At 40.1% G+C, this 17,619-nt stretch overlaps 1 protein-coding gene across 3 annotated transcripts in view; it reads left to right on the top strand.

Moving 5' to 3' along the window:
- The window catches only part of FER1L6 (fer-1 like family member 6), a 177,463-nt gene that overhangs the window by 122,803 nt on the left and 37,041 nt on the right, over positions 1–17,619 (top strand). For 2 of the 3 annotated variants that reach the window (XM_075214034.1, XM_075214037.1), the window contains exons 20-26: positions 351–475; positions 2,262–2,396; positions 3,621–3,770; positions 5,794–5,904; positions 7,652–7,813; positions 12,636–12,834; positions 17,091–17,398. In XM_075214034.1, the coding sequence (XP_075070135.1) occupies positions 351–475; positions 2,262–2,396; positions 3,621–3,770; positions 5,794–5,904; positions 7,652–7,813; positions 12,636–12,834; positions 17,091–17,398 (1,190 nt within the window). The remainder of the gene's footprint in view (positions 1–350; positions 476–2,261; positions 2,397–3,620; positions 3,771–5,793; positions 5,905–7,651; positions 7,814–12,635; positions 12,835–17,090; positions 17,399–17,619) is intronic. The other variant, XM_075214036.1, reaches the window with a different exon arrangement.

A 17,619-nucleotide genomic window follows, 5' to 3' on the forward strand; every position in this document is an offset into this window, starting at 1 on the left:
CGCACAGGAAAACCAGTGATGTACGGCTGGATATCGTGGCAATGACTGGAGGATAATTGCAGGGAATCGTATTGTGTCCAAAATTGCATAAAAGACCATAACAGGAATAGCAGTCCAAAGCATTCTAAATAATATATGTCAAATCTGTATATATAATTATATGTTTTGTATATCATTAATGTTTTCTGATTAGGCAACATTTCTAGTTTGCTTTATCACCATATATAAATATTTTAATTGACATAAAAAAAACCAAAAAACTAAAGTCTGAATACAGTAAAATGATTAATAATAAATAATGTTAAGTTGATTTATAATAAGTAATTATCTTGGTGATCTATTTCTGGTAGCAAAACACCTGTTCCAGTTACGAGCCCACATGTACCAGGCCAGGGGGCTGATTGCGGCTGACAGTTCCGGCCTTTCCGACCCATTTGCAAAAGTGACATTTGTCTCCCACTGCCAAACAACAAAGGTAAAAAGCTTTTGTGTCAGGTATTTAAAGGTTTGAGATTAAAATTAATTCTGATCCCAAGTTATCATAATCCTGTAAACACATGGCAGGGAATGTGGTTTTAAGAAATATAATCGGGGTATCTGCTGTAAATTTTCCATGTTGGACCTTGCCATGAGTCTCTGCCCATCAGAGATGAGATTTGTTTTAATGAAAATTTGCTTTTTTAATGTGAAATTTCAGATTATGTCCAAATGTTCTACTGAACTGTTGTCAAAGTGTAAAACAACGTATTGAGCACCAGGTGACTTCCTGTTTACACAGGAAGCACACTGCTGAAGGAGATGGAGACATATATATAAAGAGAGAAAGTGAGCGGGAGAGGATTATATATAGATATAGATTTAAAGACTCAAAAATTCAGTATACCATTAAATTTTCTAAAAGTGTACAATGAAAAACTGGTATCTCCGCATGCCTGTTCTGTATGTTTTTTGGAGAAATATAATTGTAATCATTTTGCACAAAAAAACATTGGGCCTGATTCAAACATGAACAGAAGCATAGCTGCTAATATTCTATTGCTGGGAATCGGCAAGCTCTCATGAGGGTCTGAAAAGTGGGCGTAGCTGCCGCATGATGGGGGCGTATCATATTCCCCGAGGCATGCCTAGAACTTCTGAAGCACAATATAAAGTCTCTGTGCAAAATTGACACATTGCGCATAACTCGCGTCTGCAGTTAGAGTTGCACGTATCGTACACTTGCAGCGGCTTGCACTTGAGAGATGGATTAAGGCCATTAATGTGCAAGTGGAGTACAGTAGGGGCGTGCAGACTTGTATTAAGAATGCTCCTCCAGGGTGCACCTCATTTTGATATATACGGGGATCTTCAAGTATGTAACCTACAAGACGTACATTTTCCACCTACTTAAGACGGGTGCAAGTTTTGGAATTGATGATGTTTATGATGATTATCACCACACATAGTAAATATATGGAAAGCAAACGCTTTGAGTGGCAATAACTAACAAGGACCTCTAAACAAACAGCATTATTATTTATCATTCATTTTCCTTCAAACTCCTAGATTGCCTGAATGTTATAGTAAAAAACAAAAAATATAAACAATAAAGTGAATATAACAATAAACAATAAAGTAAAATAAATGAATTAATAGAATGTAGGTATACACCATGGACCTGCTTCATTAAGGAAAAAATATTTCTCCTGGACAAAACCATGTTATAATGCAAGGGGTGCAAATTTGTTTATTATTTTGCACTTAAGATATATACTGACTGTTTTTTCATGTAGCACATAAGTACTTGATAGCTTTATTTTGCACTGGCATTTAAAGTTGATCTACCCCAATTATAAATCTGTCCCCACATTTTAAATTTACCTCCTCTCCAATGCAACATGGTTTTGCCAAGGTGGAAAGTTACTCAATTTTTTTCTTTACTTTCCTTAATGAATCAGGCCCTATATGTATGTATATATTAGATAAACAGATTCACACATTCATTGTCACCTAGTTTGGAACCTGTGTAATTGCGAGTTACATGGCCAATGTGTATATAATTAGTTTTATTACACATTACACAGTGGCCCAGCATGTTATGTACTTGTTACCTGCTGGGGTCACTATTGATATATTGACTATAACAGACCAGAATACTACACAGTGACGTCGGTGAGAGGTGACGCACTGCCTCATAAAAGCCACTTCTAGACTCATGTATAACAATGAATCTCCCGATAATGCTCTCCTAACATCCTGATGTCCCTCCCTGTGCCCCATAGATCATTCCGCAGACGCTGTCGCCCACCTGGAACCAGATGCTCCTGTATAACAACATCACCTTGTTTGGAGAAATAAAAGACATTGTGGATGACCCTCCGAACATTGTCGTAGAGCTCTATGATGACGATGCCTTGGTGAGGAACAAGTTGACAGGTCACATTGACTTTCCTGACTGTGCAGAACGAGGGATCGGAATAGATTTTTAGAATGTCCAGATATAGTTTTCCACTGCAAATAATTAAACTTTCTGTATTCATAATGGTGTTATCTGTATGTCCAGAGCCAGATCAAGGATATTTACGACCGTAATTTTTGTGCCAGAATTGTATAAGATCTCGCAACTAAAGATGGTACAGGTTTCATATTCCCACAATATAAGCATAATAAGGCTCATTTGTTAACAATGCAGGTGCAACATTTGCTCTAATTCATAGCAACCAATGAAAGACGACTGCATTGTTTAACTTGAACTATAAATATAAATGCTGATTGCTGATTGGTTGCTATGGTTCAATTAGCAATGTGCTAATATCACACCTCAGTGCATTGTTAGAACCTCAGACCTTGGACTTGCTCCTTACAGATGAGAATTGATAGAGATCATTGTAGACCATGGGGTAGGTTTAGGGATAGAATTTGGGCAGTAAAACAAGTCGAGTGGTCCTGAAAGTATTGTCTCTAGATTTCCCCCATTGTTACTAGGAACTGTAATGGCTGGCTCTGGTAAATTTACTTTTTGCCCATTTAATAACTGGTCATGGGTATGTCAGATTAGAACTAATAAAAGACCTGAGTGTAATCACACAAAACAGATACATCCATAAAGTCCTGTAATTTAAAGTATTGTCACTAGCATTATATTCATATGTTCATCTGCATAATAGTCTATATTTAAATTTTAAAAGTAATAATACAGTATTGTTCACAATGGCTAAAATCGGACTCCTTCACAATGTTTTCTACTAGCTTTTCAAACTTCTAGTGATGACATTTATAAAGTTGTTTCTTTTAAAACCTTTACCCTGTTATACATTTGCACTGACAACACTGGAGATCATTTCATTGTCAGCTTCAGTCTGTGCCCTTTATAGACTACACACATAGAGTTACAAAATGAAACTAAAGGACAAAACTAGCCTGAAAGACTTAAACTTATCTCCTTTTTTGGTTATTCTCTAAATTATCACTAGTGATTGTATCATATTTTATATTTTTTACCATAAAAATACCTGCCGGTAATCTACTGACTATCACAGAGCTTTATTTGTCAGTTACCCTGATGATTTAATGTAACTTCCTCTGTTGTTGAATATCTTAATGAATCTATTACAATGTATCCTGCTATTATCGCCCTCTAGGGTAAACCTGAATATATAGGTTCTACGGTTGCGTCTCCGACTGTCACGCTATCTGAACACACCTACTCTCCAGCCAAACTGGCCTACTACCCCCTGTTCTGCGGAAACCTGTCTGGAGGGGATCTCCTTGCTGCTTTTGAATTACTGCAGGTGGGTGCCAGTGATTATTAATCCAAATTATAGAGCTTCCCAGAGTTCAAATGGATAAAATACTTCATAAAAGGTGCCTCAGACACAACACAGGACAGATCCTTATAGAAAAGATTTTCTTTATATATGTTGTGACCCTTTTATTTGAAGTAGAGCTTGCATGATCCTTAGAAAATTCCATCTAGATGTCTATCTATGGTTTGGATAACATACAATTAGGCCTTTGTCAGACGAGTTCTAAACTGTCTTTGATTTAATGTAGGTTATTGTGAATAACTACAAGGTCTGGCGTGTTGTTCATGTATACATAACACCGGGAAAAATCCTTTATTGCAACCTATGGCTCACATTGCTCAACAATTCTAAAGATCTATATTACAGCGTTTAAAATGCAGGAGAATGGGCAGCACGGTGGCTTAGTGGTTAGCACTTCTGCCTCACAACACTGGGGTCATGAGTTCAATTCCCGACCATGACCTTATCTGTGAGGAGTTTGTATGTTCTCCGCCTGTTTGCGTGGGTTTCCTCCGGGTGCTCCGGTTTCCTCCCACGTTCCAAAAACATACTGGTAGGTTAATTGACTGCTTTCAAATTGACCCTAGTCTCTCTTTGTCTGTGTCTGTGTGTGTGTGTGTGTGTGTGTGTGTGTCTGTGTATGTTAGGGAATTTAGACTGTAAGCTCCAATGGGACAGGGACTAATGTGAGTGAGTTCTCTGTACAGCAATGCGGAATTAGTAGTGCTATATAAATAGCTGCTGCTGCTGGTGATGATGATGAATGGATGTAGCCAGTGAGAAGTTGGGATATTCATTGATGTGTGAGGAAAGATAACCTGCATAATGTTGATGCTACTCTCTTCTGCACAATAAACCTCTTATATAAAGTCAAACTCATCACTCTAAGGGGCCAATTCAATTAGGCCGCGTTATTCTAGGAATAACGCGGCCTGCGCACTATTACCGTTACTATGGTAAAAGTGCGCAGTATTACCGTTAGTACAGTAATTTTAGCGCTGATCTTTGCTCGCAGCTCTCTGGGCCGCGACAAAAAATCTGGGTTACAATGGCCTTATTAAAGGCGCGTTAATCCTAGACTAACGTGGCCGAATTGAATTGGCCCCTAACATTGAAAATAATACACGGACAACGATGTGAATTTGGCAAAAATGTCACAGCTTAATTATAATTGAAAACTGTTGGCGGAGAAAGCAAAATGCAGTTCAGCTAAACAGACTAATACTAAACCAAAACGAGTGGATGGTCATCTGTCCTGGATTCCACTACAACCAAGGATATTATCCCGTAACAGAATGACCGGTGCTTAACCTGGTGTCAGAGAAACAACAGTCCCCCCCTAGACTCACAATGACGTGCCCACACAAACAGGTCGCGGGGTCCCCCGCACAAAGGACCACGAGCCAAATTACCTCGAAGAGGGAAGTAACCTGCGTCCAATCAACCAAAGCGTCTTGTATTAGCCACTGACCGCAATGCTTTCCTGCCAACTGTGCTTCATCTGTAAGAAGGGAAAAGAGATTGATAACATGAATGCATTAAACAAAAACATCGACATCAAAATGGGAGGGAGGGATTTTGTGTAGCAAAAGAAGCAGGATTTTACCAGGAGGTTACCTATATAGGGAATGTAAAGGACCACCCCCGTGGATCTAATTGGCTGATGGAAAATGGCCAGACAAAACTTTAACTCTGCCTTGTATAGTCACACAAAAATATTGTGTGTAAATGTGTTCGGCCATAGAGGCCTCTCTTGTCAGAGTCTCAGAATGTGCAATAAAGTCTACTCCAACTGTGCACGAGAAATCACATCAGTTCTGCCATCTGAAAAGATCAATTTACCAATTGACAAGTAATTTATTCTTGCAATCTTCCCTTTAATTTACTGTTCAGTGAGTAAAGCAGTATAGTATGATAAACAACTTATGCCTTAGTAAAGTCTATATAAATGTAAAGTCTTTATAAATATATTGTGATTTATTGCCTGGAAATTAATTTATTTCTTTAGATTCCGGAATCTGGCATCCAGAGCCTACCACCGATTGAGGCCCCCGATCCCAGCCAGGTGTACACTGTCCCCCCAGATATACGCCCTGTACTGAGTAAATTTAGAGTGGAGGTAAGTACCTTGTCTTGACAGATTGCCATTCTAATTCAACAAATTAAAATCCACATTCATGTTTATTAAATCTCTTTAACCCGAAACACATCAGCATTAAATTAACGAGCCGGATTTATAACCGGTGGATGTGTTGCCTAGAAGGATTTTAAAGTCTGAACCTGGAAGATGAGATTCTTTTCATAAAAACATTAGTGTATGACCCGGTGCCACAGTCAGCAAACCAGCTCTGATAGACACGTAAGAACATCAGACTTTCTAATGCACTGCAATGGGAACTGTCAGACAGTGTTGAAGGGGCTGTGAGATGACAACATGCAGATTTAGTACTACAAGAGCTCAGCAATGCAGCTGGCTTGGAGTAGCAGAACTGAGTCTCAGAGTCGCTATTACTTGAGGGTAATTGCAAGTGAAATAAGAATAAAATGTTAAATGCATTACAAATTATTAGCCGTGTTAAATGTTCGCGCTTGCTGTTAGCATAATTCATTATACACATGATTATATATTCATTATATCTCAAAACTGTATTGTGGTTGTAATTGTTCTCAATAGCACAATGTTCCTGTGACTTCTCTATTGTTCCTCCAGTTTAGTTTAAATGATCGCATTGCAGACATGTGAACATATTGGGCCTGATTCATTAAGGAAAGTAAAGCAAAAAAAAAAAAAGGTGTAACTTTGAACCTTGCCAAAAACATGTTACAATACAACGGGTGCAAATGAGTTTATTATTTTGCACATAAGTTAAATACTGGCTGGTTTTTCATGTAGGACACAAATACTTGATAGCTTTATTTTTACACTGACAATAAAAGTTGATCTAGGACATGTCCTACCCCAACTATAAATCTGTCCTCGCATTTTAAATTTACCTTCCCCTCCAATGAAACATGGTTTTACCAAGGTCCAAAGTCATTTTTTTGCTTTACTTTCCTTAATGACTCAGGCCTATTGTCTAGCCCTTTGAAATGCACGCAAAGGAGCACATGATTACCCCAAAAATCAGGTTTTCCACCATTGCTATATAGCATAAGTCTGGAGGACATTAATTGTTCTGACACAAATCAACAGTAATTATTCAGTTTTCCAAAGCAATACCTCGTACTATTCAAGTACTCAGTAAACTATATTGATCTATAAGAATGTGGATCATCTTTTGTGTTCCAACCTAATAATACAGGAAATTAAAATATATCTAATAGTCTTCATTCATTAAATAAATATACTTGAAACAAATGAAGTACTTGTACTCGTGTCATATGTTTAGAAGGGTGGTGCTTCTCTATCTTGAATCACTGTGGAACAAAAGCCTGAGCTTCCTTATTGACAGAAATGCTCTGTAAAAACTGGTGAATGCACTCACATAGCCATGGTCAGTAACTGTACAACAAACCCAGGATTTACTGTTTGAGATGTTTGTCATACATCTGCACCATTGTAGCCACTATGTAATAGGCGGGAGATATGACATCTGTGATGGAGTTAGAGAGACATATTTCATTAGTTAACTTTAAAAAAAAAAAAATAAAGCTACTATGGGATGTCATAAGAAGTAACAGTGTATTTTAACTTCATGATTTATATTTCCAGATTTAATTTGGGGACTTAAGATGTGTTTGTATATAAATGTATTTTTTGCTTTTTTGCTTTTTTACTCCTGATTACTTCCTCCACATCCAGATATATGTTCCCTACAGTTCTTTCAGCAGACAACTGCAGTAACAATCCCTGTTTTACAACTCAGGTCCTCTTCTGGGGCGTCAGAGAGCTGAAGAAGGTGCAGTTGCTGTCTGTAGACCGCCCTCAGGTGATGATCGAGTGCGCAGGAAAAGGTGTCAAATCCAGCGTTATTCAGAGCTACAAAAGCAATCCTAACTTCAATGTTATGGCTGACTGGTTTGAAGTGGTAAGCGCTAAAATGCATATCCATTACATTGCCCAACCTCCGTCCAATGGCTGATCCCAAGTGTCTCTTATTGGCTGAGCTACAAGTGTGACATCAATCATTGTACTTCTGCGTATACTGTCATAGGCAAACTGAGAGGGGGGGGGGTTCCTAGTGCCTGGAAATCCCCCTTCAAGCCTGGGGCACTGTATAATTGAGGTGGCTGGACCCTGCTCCCACTTCACACGGCTCTGCTTGAAAAGGGAGAGCTGCGTGCATCTAACAGCAGTGCACGCAGCATTGCCCATGTATATTATGGGGATAGGAAGAGTTGGAGAGCAGCCAAGTGCTGTCTAAAATTATAGCCACGCCCCCATGCATGCTGGTCACGCCCACGGGCAGCGTGGTGTGGAAACCCCCCTCTACAAAACCTGCGTTTGCCCCTGACTGCATATTATCAGATCCAGCCATTCAGTCAGTTGGTGAGCCGTCAGTTATATAGCAGTTTTGGCCTCACTCCTTGCAGGTTATTGGGATTTTCTGGGGGTTCAGTAATCCAGATCTGATATGACCTCCAGGAACTTCCTTATTGTAATCTGATGGGCCATCTGCCTCAACAGCTAACCAGATTTTCCTCCCTGTCCATTCGAATGCAAACTCTTTTGATTGAAATGTAATGGGTAGGATGACCACCTATTGGCCTTACATGCTGAAATGTCGGCTTAATTTGGTGAATCATTTTGGGATAACCATGGCTACATATATAGTAATAGTTCCAGGGTTTTAATATAGAAATTGAGTTTATTTTAAATCCGGTGTCTGGCCACATACAAAGCATTCTCTGTGTTGTCCCATTTTTGCTCCACTTGCTCACCGTAGGCCTGAGTTAGAATAGGCCACAATGAAATACATTATATATAAATAAAATGTGGTCCTCCACTAAAAGTCCCATATCCTTGGCTGGTTAACACTAAAGTAGGGGGACAATGAGCATGTAGTCCCTCTTGTAAAAGCGCAGAACAGCACCAGGCTATGCCAATTTGGGCAGGTCGCATAGGGGAACCCCCTTGACCATATGTTAGCTAGCTCAAGCCCATTCAACATGGGTCGAAATTGCTGTGAGACATTAGGACTGCAAAATATGTGTGGGCCCCTCCTAGGACCCGCACCACCTGAAAAGCATAGGGGATACTCCTGACATCCCTTGGGTGGTGGGTGATTGGGCAATAGTGTACAGTTAAGACAAGATAAAGTATTATTATGGAACTATAAGTCTCAGCAAGTCTTGACAGCCATTGACTGCTTGACATGCTGGAGCATGCCCATAACAGCCAGAGCATGCTGGAATTTGTAGAACTACAAGAACCAGCATGACCTGGCAGCCGGGACTTGCTTGAACATGTAGCTCTACAACATTAACTAATAGTAAAAAAAAATACACTCCCCAGACTCCTACTTTTACCTCTATATTAGTCTCCCAAATCCATAGTGAACCTTCTTGCTTCAGTCCTAATGTAGTCCAGTTATGATTTGTTTGTAGTAGAGCCGCAACATGAATGAATGAAAGTGTCAATATGCGATCAGCCAAGCGAAACATTTTGCTTCTGATTGGCTGGAACGTGGGGAAACTGTTCCGATTGGCCCTTTGTTCATTGACCCCTCGAGGTCGATTAATTTCATTAATTTGGGTCTGTGCTCTGGTGGGAGCAAGATTAACTGTTTTCTTATGGTTTTTATTTTTACTCCAACAATTTATTGTAACTTCTTGTCTCATGGCCCCTTAAAAGCATGAGACAAATGTTTGCCTACTTAAGAGTAAACTTTTATCAACCTCTGTCAAAAGTTATAGTGGGGTATCTTCTGTTTTTAATTCACTAGCATAACATCTCGGTAGGTCTTCAATTTTGCATGTTATGCCACTTGTAGTAGACGGGAGAGAAGATGGATTTGCACCGAACACCCAATGTCAGATATATGTAAAGGTGTAACTAACTTTACAAAATAGATATGCAGGGACACAGTTTAAACACTAAATATATATTCATCACAAAAGGGAACATTTGTCTGTGCAACTCTGCAGTATTGCTGTCTAACATCTAGGGGTATATTTACTAAACTGATTGAAAAAGTGGAGATGTTGCCTATAGCAGCCAATCAGATTCTAGCTGTCATTTTGTAGAATGTACTAAATAAACAAAAGCTAGAATCCGATTGGTTGCTATAGGCAACATCTCCACTTTTTCAAACCCGCAGTTTAGTAAATATACCCTCTGGAATAAATTTCGGTGACATTTTGATCCAAGAGTGAATTCCTGTCTTCCGCAATAAGGTGACCTCATTCAAATGTGTCCTTTCCGTTTTCTGTGGCACTTACCTACAGATTCTAAATACTTACGGTAGGACCATCCTTATCTCTACTCTAATTAGAATCACCTCTTTATGGATGGGTGGGGTACTGGACCAAAATAAGTCACAACCATCCAAACAGAAACAAAGAGGGATTTGCTGCTCACACCCAATTTGTCAAATTTACCGACAGTGTAACTGACTTTAAAAAACACAAATCAAAAAAACAGGAGGACACTTTAAAAACAAAATTGTCTCAGTAGGAAACATTTGCATAGTAAACTTTACAATATTGTCATATAATGTAATTATTGCATGAGGATCAAATTGTGGATGCAATGAATTGTTAGTGCAGGTATCCATCTGAATGAGTTCATCTTGTTGCGGTAGATGGACATCCACAATTTGTTCAAATATCACCAATTTTATTATATAGCATTATTACTCGGAAAGACTAAAAGATCTTAATATGTATAGTTTGGAGCAGAGAAGGGAAAGGGGGGACATGATAGAAACGTTCAAATATATCAAGGGTTATAACAAGGTGCAGGAGGGAAACATTCTACAAAGGAAGAGAAGTATTAGAACATGAGGACATGTACTGACACTGGGGGGGAAGTAGGTTAAGAGGGAATGTGAGGAAAAACTACTTCACAGAAAGGGTAGTGGATACGTGGAATATCCTCCAATCAGAGGTGGTAGAGGATAATACCGTAGAGCAATTTAAACATGCTTGGGATAGACATAAGGATATCCTTACAAAGACCTAAGTATCAAATAGTGTTGGAGCCAGGTTACCATGGGTTAAAATATCGGCAGACTAGATGTGCCAAGCAGTTCTTATCTGTTGTCAAATTCCATGTTTTTATATGTTTCTATAGCAATAATTATTACAACACTTTTGTGATTAGTATGTCATCAGTGTTTAGAGTGTATCACTGGTATCGGATTGTGTTGCCAACCAACAGTCAGCCCAATCAGTAGAATGTAGTGAATTTTCCTCCATTATTAAAAAACAACAGGCTCTGCATCTTCTTGCAACACTATACCACATATAAAGCAGGATTGTGTGCAGGGCCCTCTTAAGAACCTCTTAGGCCCCCGGGCACAGCAGTGCACCGGGGCCCCTATATATGCAAAAAAAAAATAATAAAAGATTATATATATGGGCCCTGCAGCCCAGGGGGGCCCTCCGGAGGCAGGAAAAAAAAAACCCTGCAAAAAAAGAAGAAAATACTTACCGTGCTGATCCGGCTCCCTCCCTGGTCTCCACCTCCGTCGCGCTCCGCAATGGATGTCGGGCGGGCGTGATGACATCACGCCCGACATGCACTGCCAGCGCGACGGAGGAGGAGACCAGGGAGGGAGCCGGATCGCCAGCTGACAGCACAGTAAATATTTTCTTCTTTTTTTACAGGGTTTTTTTTTTTCTGCCTCCGGAGGGCCCCCCTGGGCTGCAGGGCCCCCGGGCACCTGCCCAGCGTGCCCAATGGGAAAGACGGCCCTGATTGTGTGCGCTGTACACTCATTACTTGCAGTCCTGAACCTCCTTATTCTCTGGAAGCTATTTTTGCTTTCTTTTTATTTGGAAAAATGTGGTTTAACATTATAATATACCAGGAAAATATATTGGTTGTTAGTAAATGTATATAACACTGTACTCAGAAATATTTTCTGTTATATATTGAACATACATAAAATACAACAATTAGAGATGCTCAGGCTCGGTTCCTCGAGAACCGATCACACTCGAACTTAGGGGATCCGAGTACCGAGCCGGGCCGGCTTGGTACTGTCGCGCGCCCTCGGAATTGAAAACGAGGCAAAACGTCAACGTTGCGTTGTCGGATATCGGATCTCGCCAGTTTTGAATTCCATTTTAAGATCCAACATAGCAATGGGTGGGAGGGAGGGCGGACCCCCATTTATCTTTTTTGCCACTGCTGTGTGCCAATGTGTCCTAGATGTGCTAGTAACTGCTGTGTGTTTGTGTCATTGCTCTGTCACCTAGCATCCAGCCAGGTCGCTGCAGTATTTGTACGAAAGTGTATGAAAGTGATATTGTGACCTGTGAGGTGGTCTAAATTGACTGCAAATGACTTGAAATTAGTGTTATTGAGGTTAATTATAATGTAGGAACAAAAAAAGAGCAAAATGATGTGATTTTAGCATATTTTAGGATCTTTTCTAAAAAAAATCCAAAACCAAAAACACACGAGGGTGGTTTTGCCAAAACCAAAACCAAAACACAAAGCTAATCCAGATCCAAAACCAAAACCAGTTCATGTGGGTCAGTGAGCATCTCTAGTAACAACAGGAGTTTTCGTCTCACAAAATGGAACACAAAGTATGTCTTTCTGGAACAAATGTCTCAAAATTTATTGTATGTTATATTCACAAATGACACAACTATATTAATATATGTAGTAATATATGTATACTTTCATGTTTACTTTCTGCAGTAGGACACACAGTAATGGGAATTGCTCTCTTCTAGGAATTGCCTGAAAATGAGGTGTTACATCCGCCTCTCAGTATCTGCGTGGTGGATTGGAGAGCATTCGGTCGGAGCACACTGGTTGGGACCCATATGATTAACTGTTTGAAGCAGTTTTTGTATAAACCTCCCGAGATTGACACAACAGCTCTAAAGGAGATAGAAGAACCCGGCGCTCCCGCAGACGGTGGTAAGAATTGTAAGACTTGTGAGATAAGCTGCAGAAGGAGTGGGTGCTTGCTGCACATTGGCAAAGCCTTGTGCTGTAAAACTGGAAGCAAATATAACTGGAAACAAGGGTGGGCTGGGCTGGGGGCAACTGCCCCTCGGCTGACACCAGTTGTCCCATTTGGGCAGTCCTCACCTTTCATGACTGCTCCCGGCAGCGAGGCAATAGAGGATACTCCATGACTGTTTTAATTGTGCTTTATGATGAACCTAAGAAGGTTTGCAACTTTTGGCCTGGGGAAGAAACACAAGCAAGTCCCTTAGATTCTTTTAGCAGCACGGCAAAACAGAAAACACAAAAGGATCGATATACAATACAGTGAACATCCTAATAAAGAATACAGAGAGCATTATAGAGATATCTATACAATACAGAGATAGTTATGGTGACCGACAAACAAAACAGAGAGCATTTTAATCATACTTGCCAAGTTGTGCTCCGGGAGATCGGGGTGAAGGTGGGAGTGTGTCATTTGGCCCTGCCCCCTAAATTGACATCACATTTTCTCACCCATTACAGCAGGGGGCGGGGCCACTAAGACGCACATATCGTGTCCTAAGCCATGACCCCCGCCACTTAATTAAAGAAATAGCTAGGAACCGTGAGGTTGCCCTGCTCTCCCGGGTGGCCGGGAGGACTCCCAGAAATTCGGGAGTCTCCCGGAATGTTCTCTGTATTGTATATTAAAATCATAGTAGGCAACTATGATTTTAATATACAATGTACAATACAGAGAACATTCTAGTGAATTTTATACAATACAAAGCATTCTCATGTCATTACAGAGAACACATCACTACAGAGAACACAACTCACTACTATTTAATGGCAACCCTGTTCTGGAGACCACTCTACAATGCAGACTCCTAAATATCTGGTGGGGCTGCATGTGAAGCTTCACTGTCCTGGGAAGACTTTACACCAAGTAGACAGCTTCCACCACTCTGGTGGATAGTTCCAGTCATTCACTGCAGTGACTTCCCACCACTCTGATTGGTTAATGGAGCACACCATCAACCAATCAGCATGCCAACGCCTCTTCGCCATGAACAATACTGACTAGACCAAAACAGATCAAGTTATACCAGCCCAGGGGGCAGATAACCTAATGCCCCCCAGCCCTACTTGCTTTTGGCTTTAAGCACGCTGATTGGTGGAGGGCACTGGCTATTCACCAATCAGAGTGTTAGAAGGTCCCAACACACAGGTTGGTGATCTATCCACCAGACACATGGAGTCTGTATAGTAAAGCCATCAGAGATTAGGGATAGTCTGTGTTATAAAGAAACCAGTGATATTTTTTGTGTGTGGTCTGCTGTATAAATCCACTAGAAAACTGTGAAATAAAGAAGAAATATACTCCCTTATGCTTCAAGGTGATAAGATCTCAATGTATATCCTTCAAGTGTAATCATATACTGCCATTGTCTATATGAATATGCTTAATTGTCACAAGTATTATCAGAATGTTAAGCTACTGAACCGCTCTGATAACAATGTGACAATATAAACTGACTAACGCATATCAAATTCAGGTCACATGACCACTTCAATCATAAACCAGTAAAACTATGCCACTATTATGTATCAGGATGTAGCAGCAGATGTTAGCGTGTACATTTTCCTACTTCATGTAACATGTACGTGTTCCTTTTTCATACCTCATGACGGAGGGTGACATGTATTAAACTGTTCATACATTATCATATAAATTACATGGCTAATAACAAGCTTCATCTTATATGAATATTATAATATCCCATATCGGAATCTAAACCTCCATTATAGAAAAGAAGATGATTAACACTTAATTGTGGTTAGTATGTGAATCTGTTATTAGTATGCGGGAAACCTGTGCATCAATATGGCACCATGTGGAAAGCAACCTTTGAATAATTTTGTATTATTACTTAGAGCTAATTCTAATACTTATGGAAGGGTAAATTGATATAGATCACCCGTTCTGTTATTATTAATTAAAAGACTAAAAATGTTAGCATTAAATATGCAATATGTCAAAACTTATGTACCAACAAACCAAGAAGGCCTTCCTATGACACACAATACCTTACACCTATTGCCACGTTACATGTATGCGTGTCCGATAACACTGGTAAGGTGGACATACTCCTGCTAGTAGTTGATGCTACTGAGCAAAGAGGCGCAAAGTCTACCACGCCCCTACTGTTCATCAGGAACCCCCGCAAGGAGGTGTGGTCTTCGCTGCATGGAATGTGCAGCTCTTGGCACTCAGCGCCAGTCACTAGCAAGGTAGCTGGAGCCACAAACAGAGCATAGCGAACAAGCCGGGTCACTAACAGGAGATCCAAACAAAGCAGAAACGTGAAGCCGAAGAATGGTCTAGGCCAGTGTTGGCTAACCTGTGACACTCCAGGTGTTGTGAAACTACAAGTCCCAGCATACCCTTTCTGCAATAAGCTGCTATATATTGGCAAAGCATGCTGGGACACTGATGTACACTAGCCAACACTGGCCGCTATTATTGTCAATCATCCTCATAAGATTGTATCTCCGCCTCTCTTGAAACGATGTCCAAGGATACTACTTGATAGGCGGAACTTTGAATAAGACAGGCAGATACTGCTGCCGATCATTCTTACAAATCTGATATCTGATTGACTTTCTCATAATGACGCATATACGGAGGCGTGGCTCCTATGATTTAAATACCCAGTCAATACTACTGCTCGTCTTGCCCCGATAAAGCATACAAGCGAAACGCGCGTCGGCATTCGCTTTGTATCTCACCTTCTGCCTCTCTTTAATTTAAAATAATATTCAGTCTCTACTACCATTAACAACGATCATACGGCTGGCTGTTCAATATAAATAACCAATACATCGCCGCTACAGCCGTCTATTGATTTAGCCTGAAATAGGACCTATCCTAGATAGCTTATATATATCAGCAGGACGATTAGTTTCAGGCACCATACGATTACACGCTGATTCTAGACAGTATACTACATCAGGCGTATTATTGCCAAAAAAAGTTACTTTTTAGATAAAAGCACATCCTGGAGTGACTCTATATATACTGTTCCTTTCTCTACAGGATGCAACTGGACCAACTCGTATTGGTTTCATCCCAATCGGTGCAGGAGTGTCCAAATGTATAACCGGATAGACAAACAAATAAACAAACAGACCAATGATTTTTATATATAAGATAAATCGCATTGGCTACAAGGAGACACATGGAGTTGTTCCTTTTTCATTAGGGATTTGATTAAAATGGCTTTTTATGATTTACGGTCTGTTAAATGGCAAGAAATTACCATAGTAACCACAGTCACATGACATATAATGTAGCAAACATAGAGGCTGTAGAACATTCATGACATGAAACTCAACTCCTCTCCTTCCTCTGTCATCATGTGACCAAAAGGAGCTTGGCAACTGACTGGCTCAGACTAAGAGATCAGGTTACAGTCTCCTGGGAACAGGCAGAACCACATGTTTCCAGGATCAACACATAGTTTTTGTTGCAGTAGCAGCCATATAGATCTATCCCACAGAGCGATTTTGCAAAGGGACTACATAGTTATATAGGGGCATCAGATTCATGTTAAAAACTTCCTGTTAAAATAAATAGAAAGTCTATGTGGTATTGCACCTTTGCGATTTTTCTTATGTATTGTGCAAAATTGCAACAGAAACTATACTTTTTAGCTATGAATTGGGACAGTTTCAGAAGTTCACACAGTCTGTTCTGCTGTTTGGCACATTCACATTGACTATTGTGCTTTTAAATCACTTCAGAACGCTCAGTCATTTCTTGTAATGATGGAAATCTCAAGTGAGAAGTCAGCCTGCTGCATATACTGCACAAAATAAAATCCATTATCTGTTTTTTATCTTTTCTTAGTAAATTATCTGTTGATATATCAGTATCAAAGTACTGTCGCACGGAATTGATTTTTTGGAAAGTTCTACAATGCATTGAATATGAATGTATACATTTGAATTATATATGCTGATCTGTGAGTGAATTTAACTGATAAAGTTATGACTATAGGATAGAAAGCAGAACATACCGTATTGTTGGGTCCAGATGACAGCAGATAAAGCTATAGTATCAGATATCAAAAGTTCAATAACTGTGCAATATGTTCCATGGGTCATCACTCCACTTTCTGCACCGATCCATTTACTTTATGTTTGTAATACTAGTCCACCACTTGAAAATTGCCATTTGGTTTCAGCCGCTCCACCGGACGATTCTCCAGATCCAAAAGAGCCTGCTGATCATATCTATGTGGATGTGGAATCATCGGAGGCCCAGGTAGTTCCATCTACTTCTACTTCCTCTCCCTCTCCATCTCCAGTTCCAGCGTTAGGACCTTCCACCGATCCAGCTTCAGCTTCACTTCTTGATCCAGATTCTGCTCCGCCTCCGGATCCAGCATCTGCTCCACCGGCCACCCAGGACCAGAGTGCAGTCGATGGTGTGAAACCTAAGACCTCAACAGCAACATTTAAATCTCCTTTGAAGAAAGACACGAAGCAACAGGTGAGAATCACTTGATCTTCCCATGTTCTGTTACTTCCAACCAAAGTGCATAATTTGATCAATATATATAGACAATTGGCGAGGAAATCGGTTACATAGTCCGCACTTGTTAAGTGGTGAGTTTTCCTTTCTGTTGGCCTGTATGTTATGCAGATTCCCTGCCTGGTGGATAGTGTACAATACAGGAACACTTTCTGGTGCTTACCACATGAGAAAGAACA

This window comes from Mixophyes fleayi, chromosome 5 (assembly GCF_038048845.1).
Source record: "Mixophyes fleayi isolate aMixFle1 chromosome 5, aMixFle1.hap1, whole genome shotgun sequence".
Taxonomy (NCBI): domain Eukaryota; kingdom Metazoa; phylum Chordata; class Amphibia; order Anura; family Limnodynastidae; genus Mixophyes; species Mixophyes fleayi.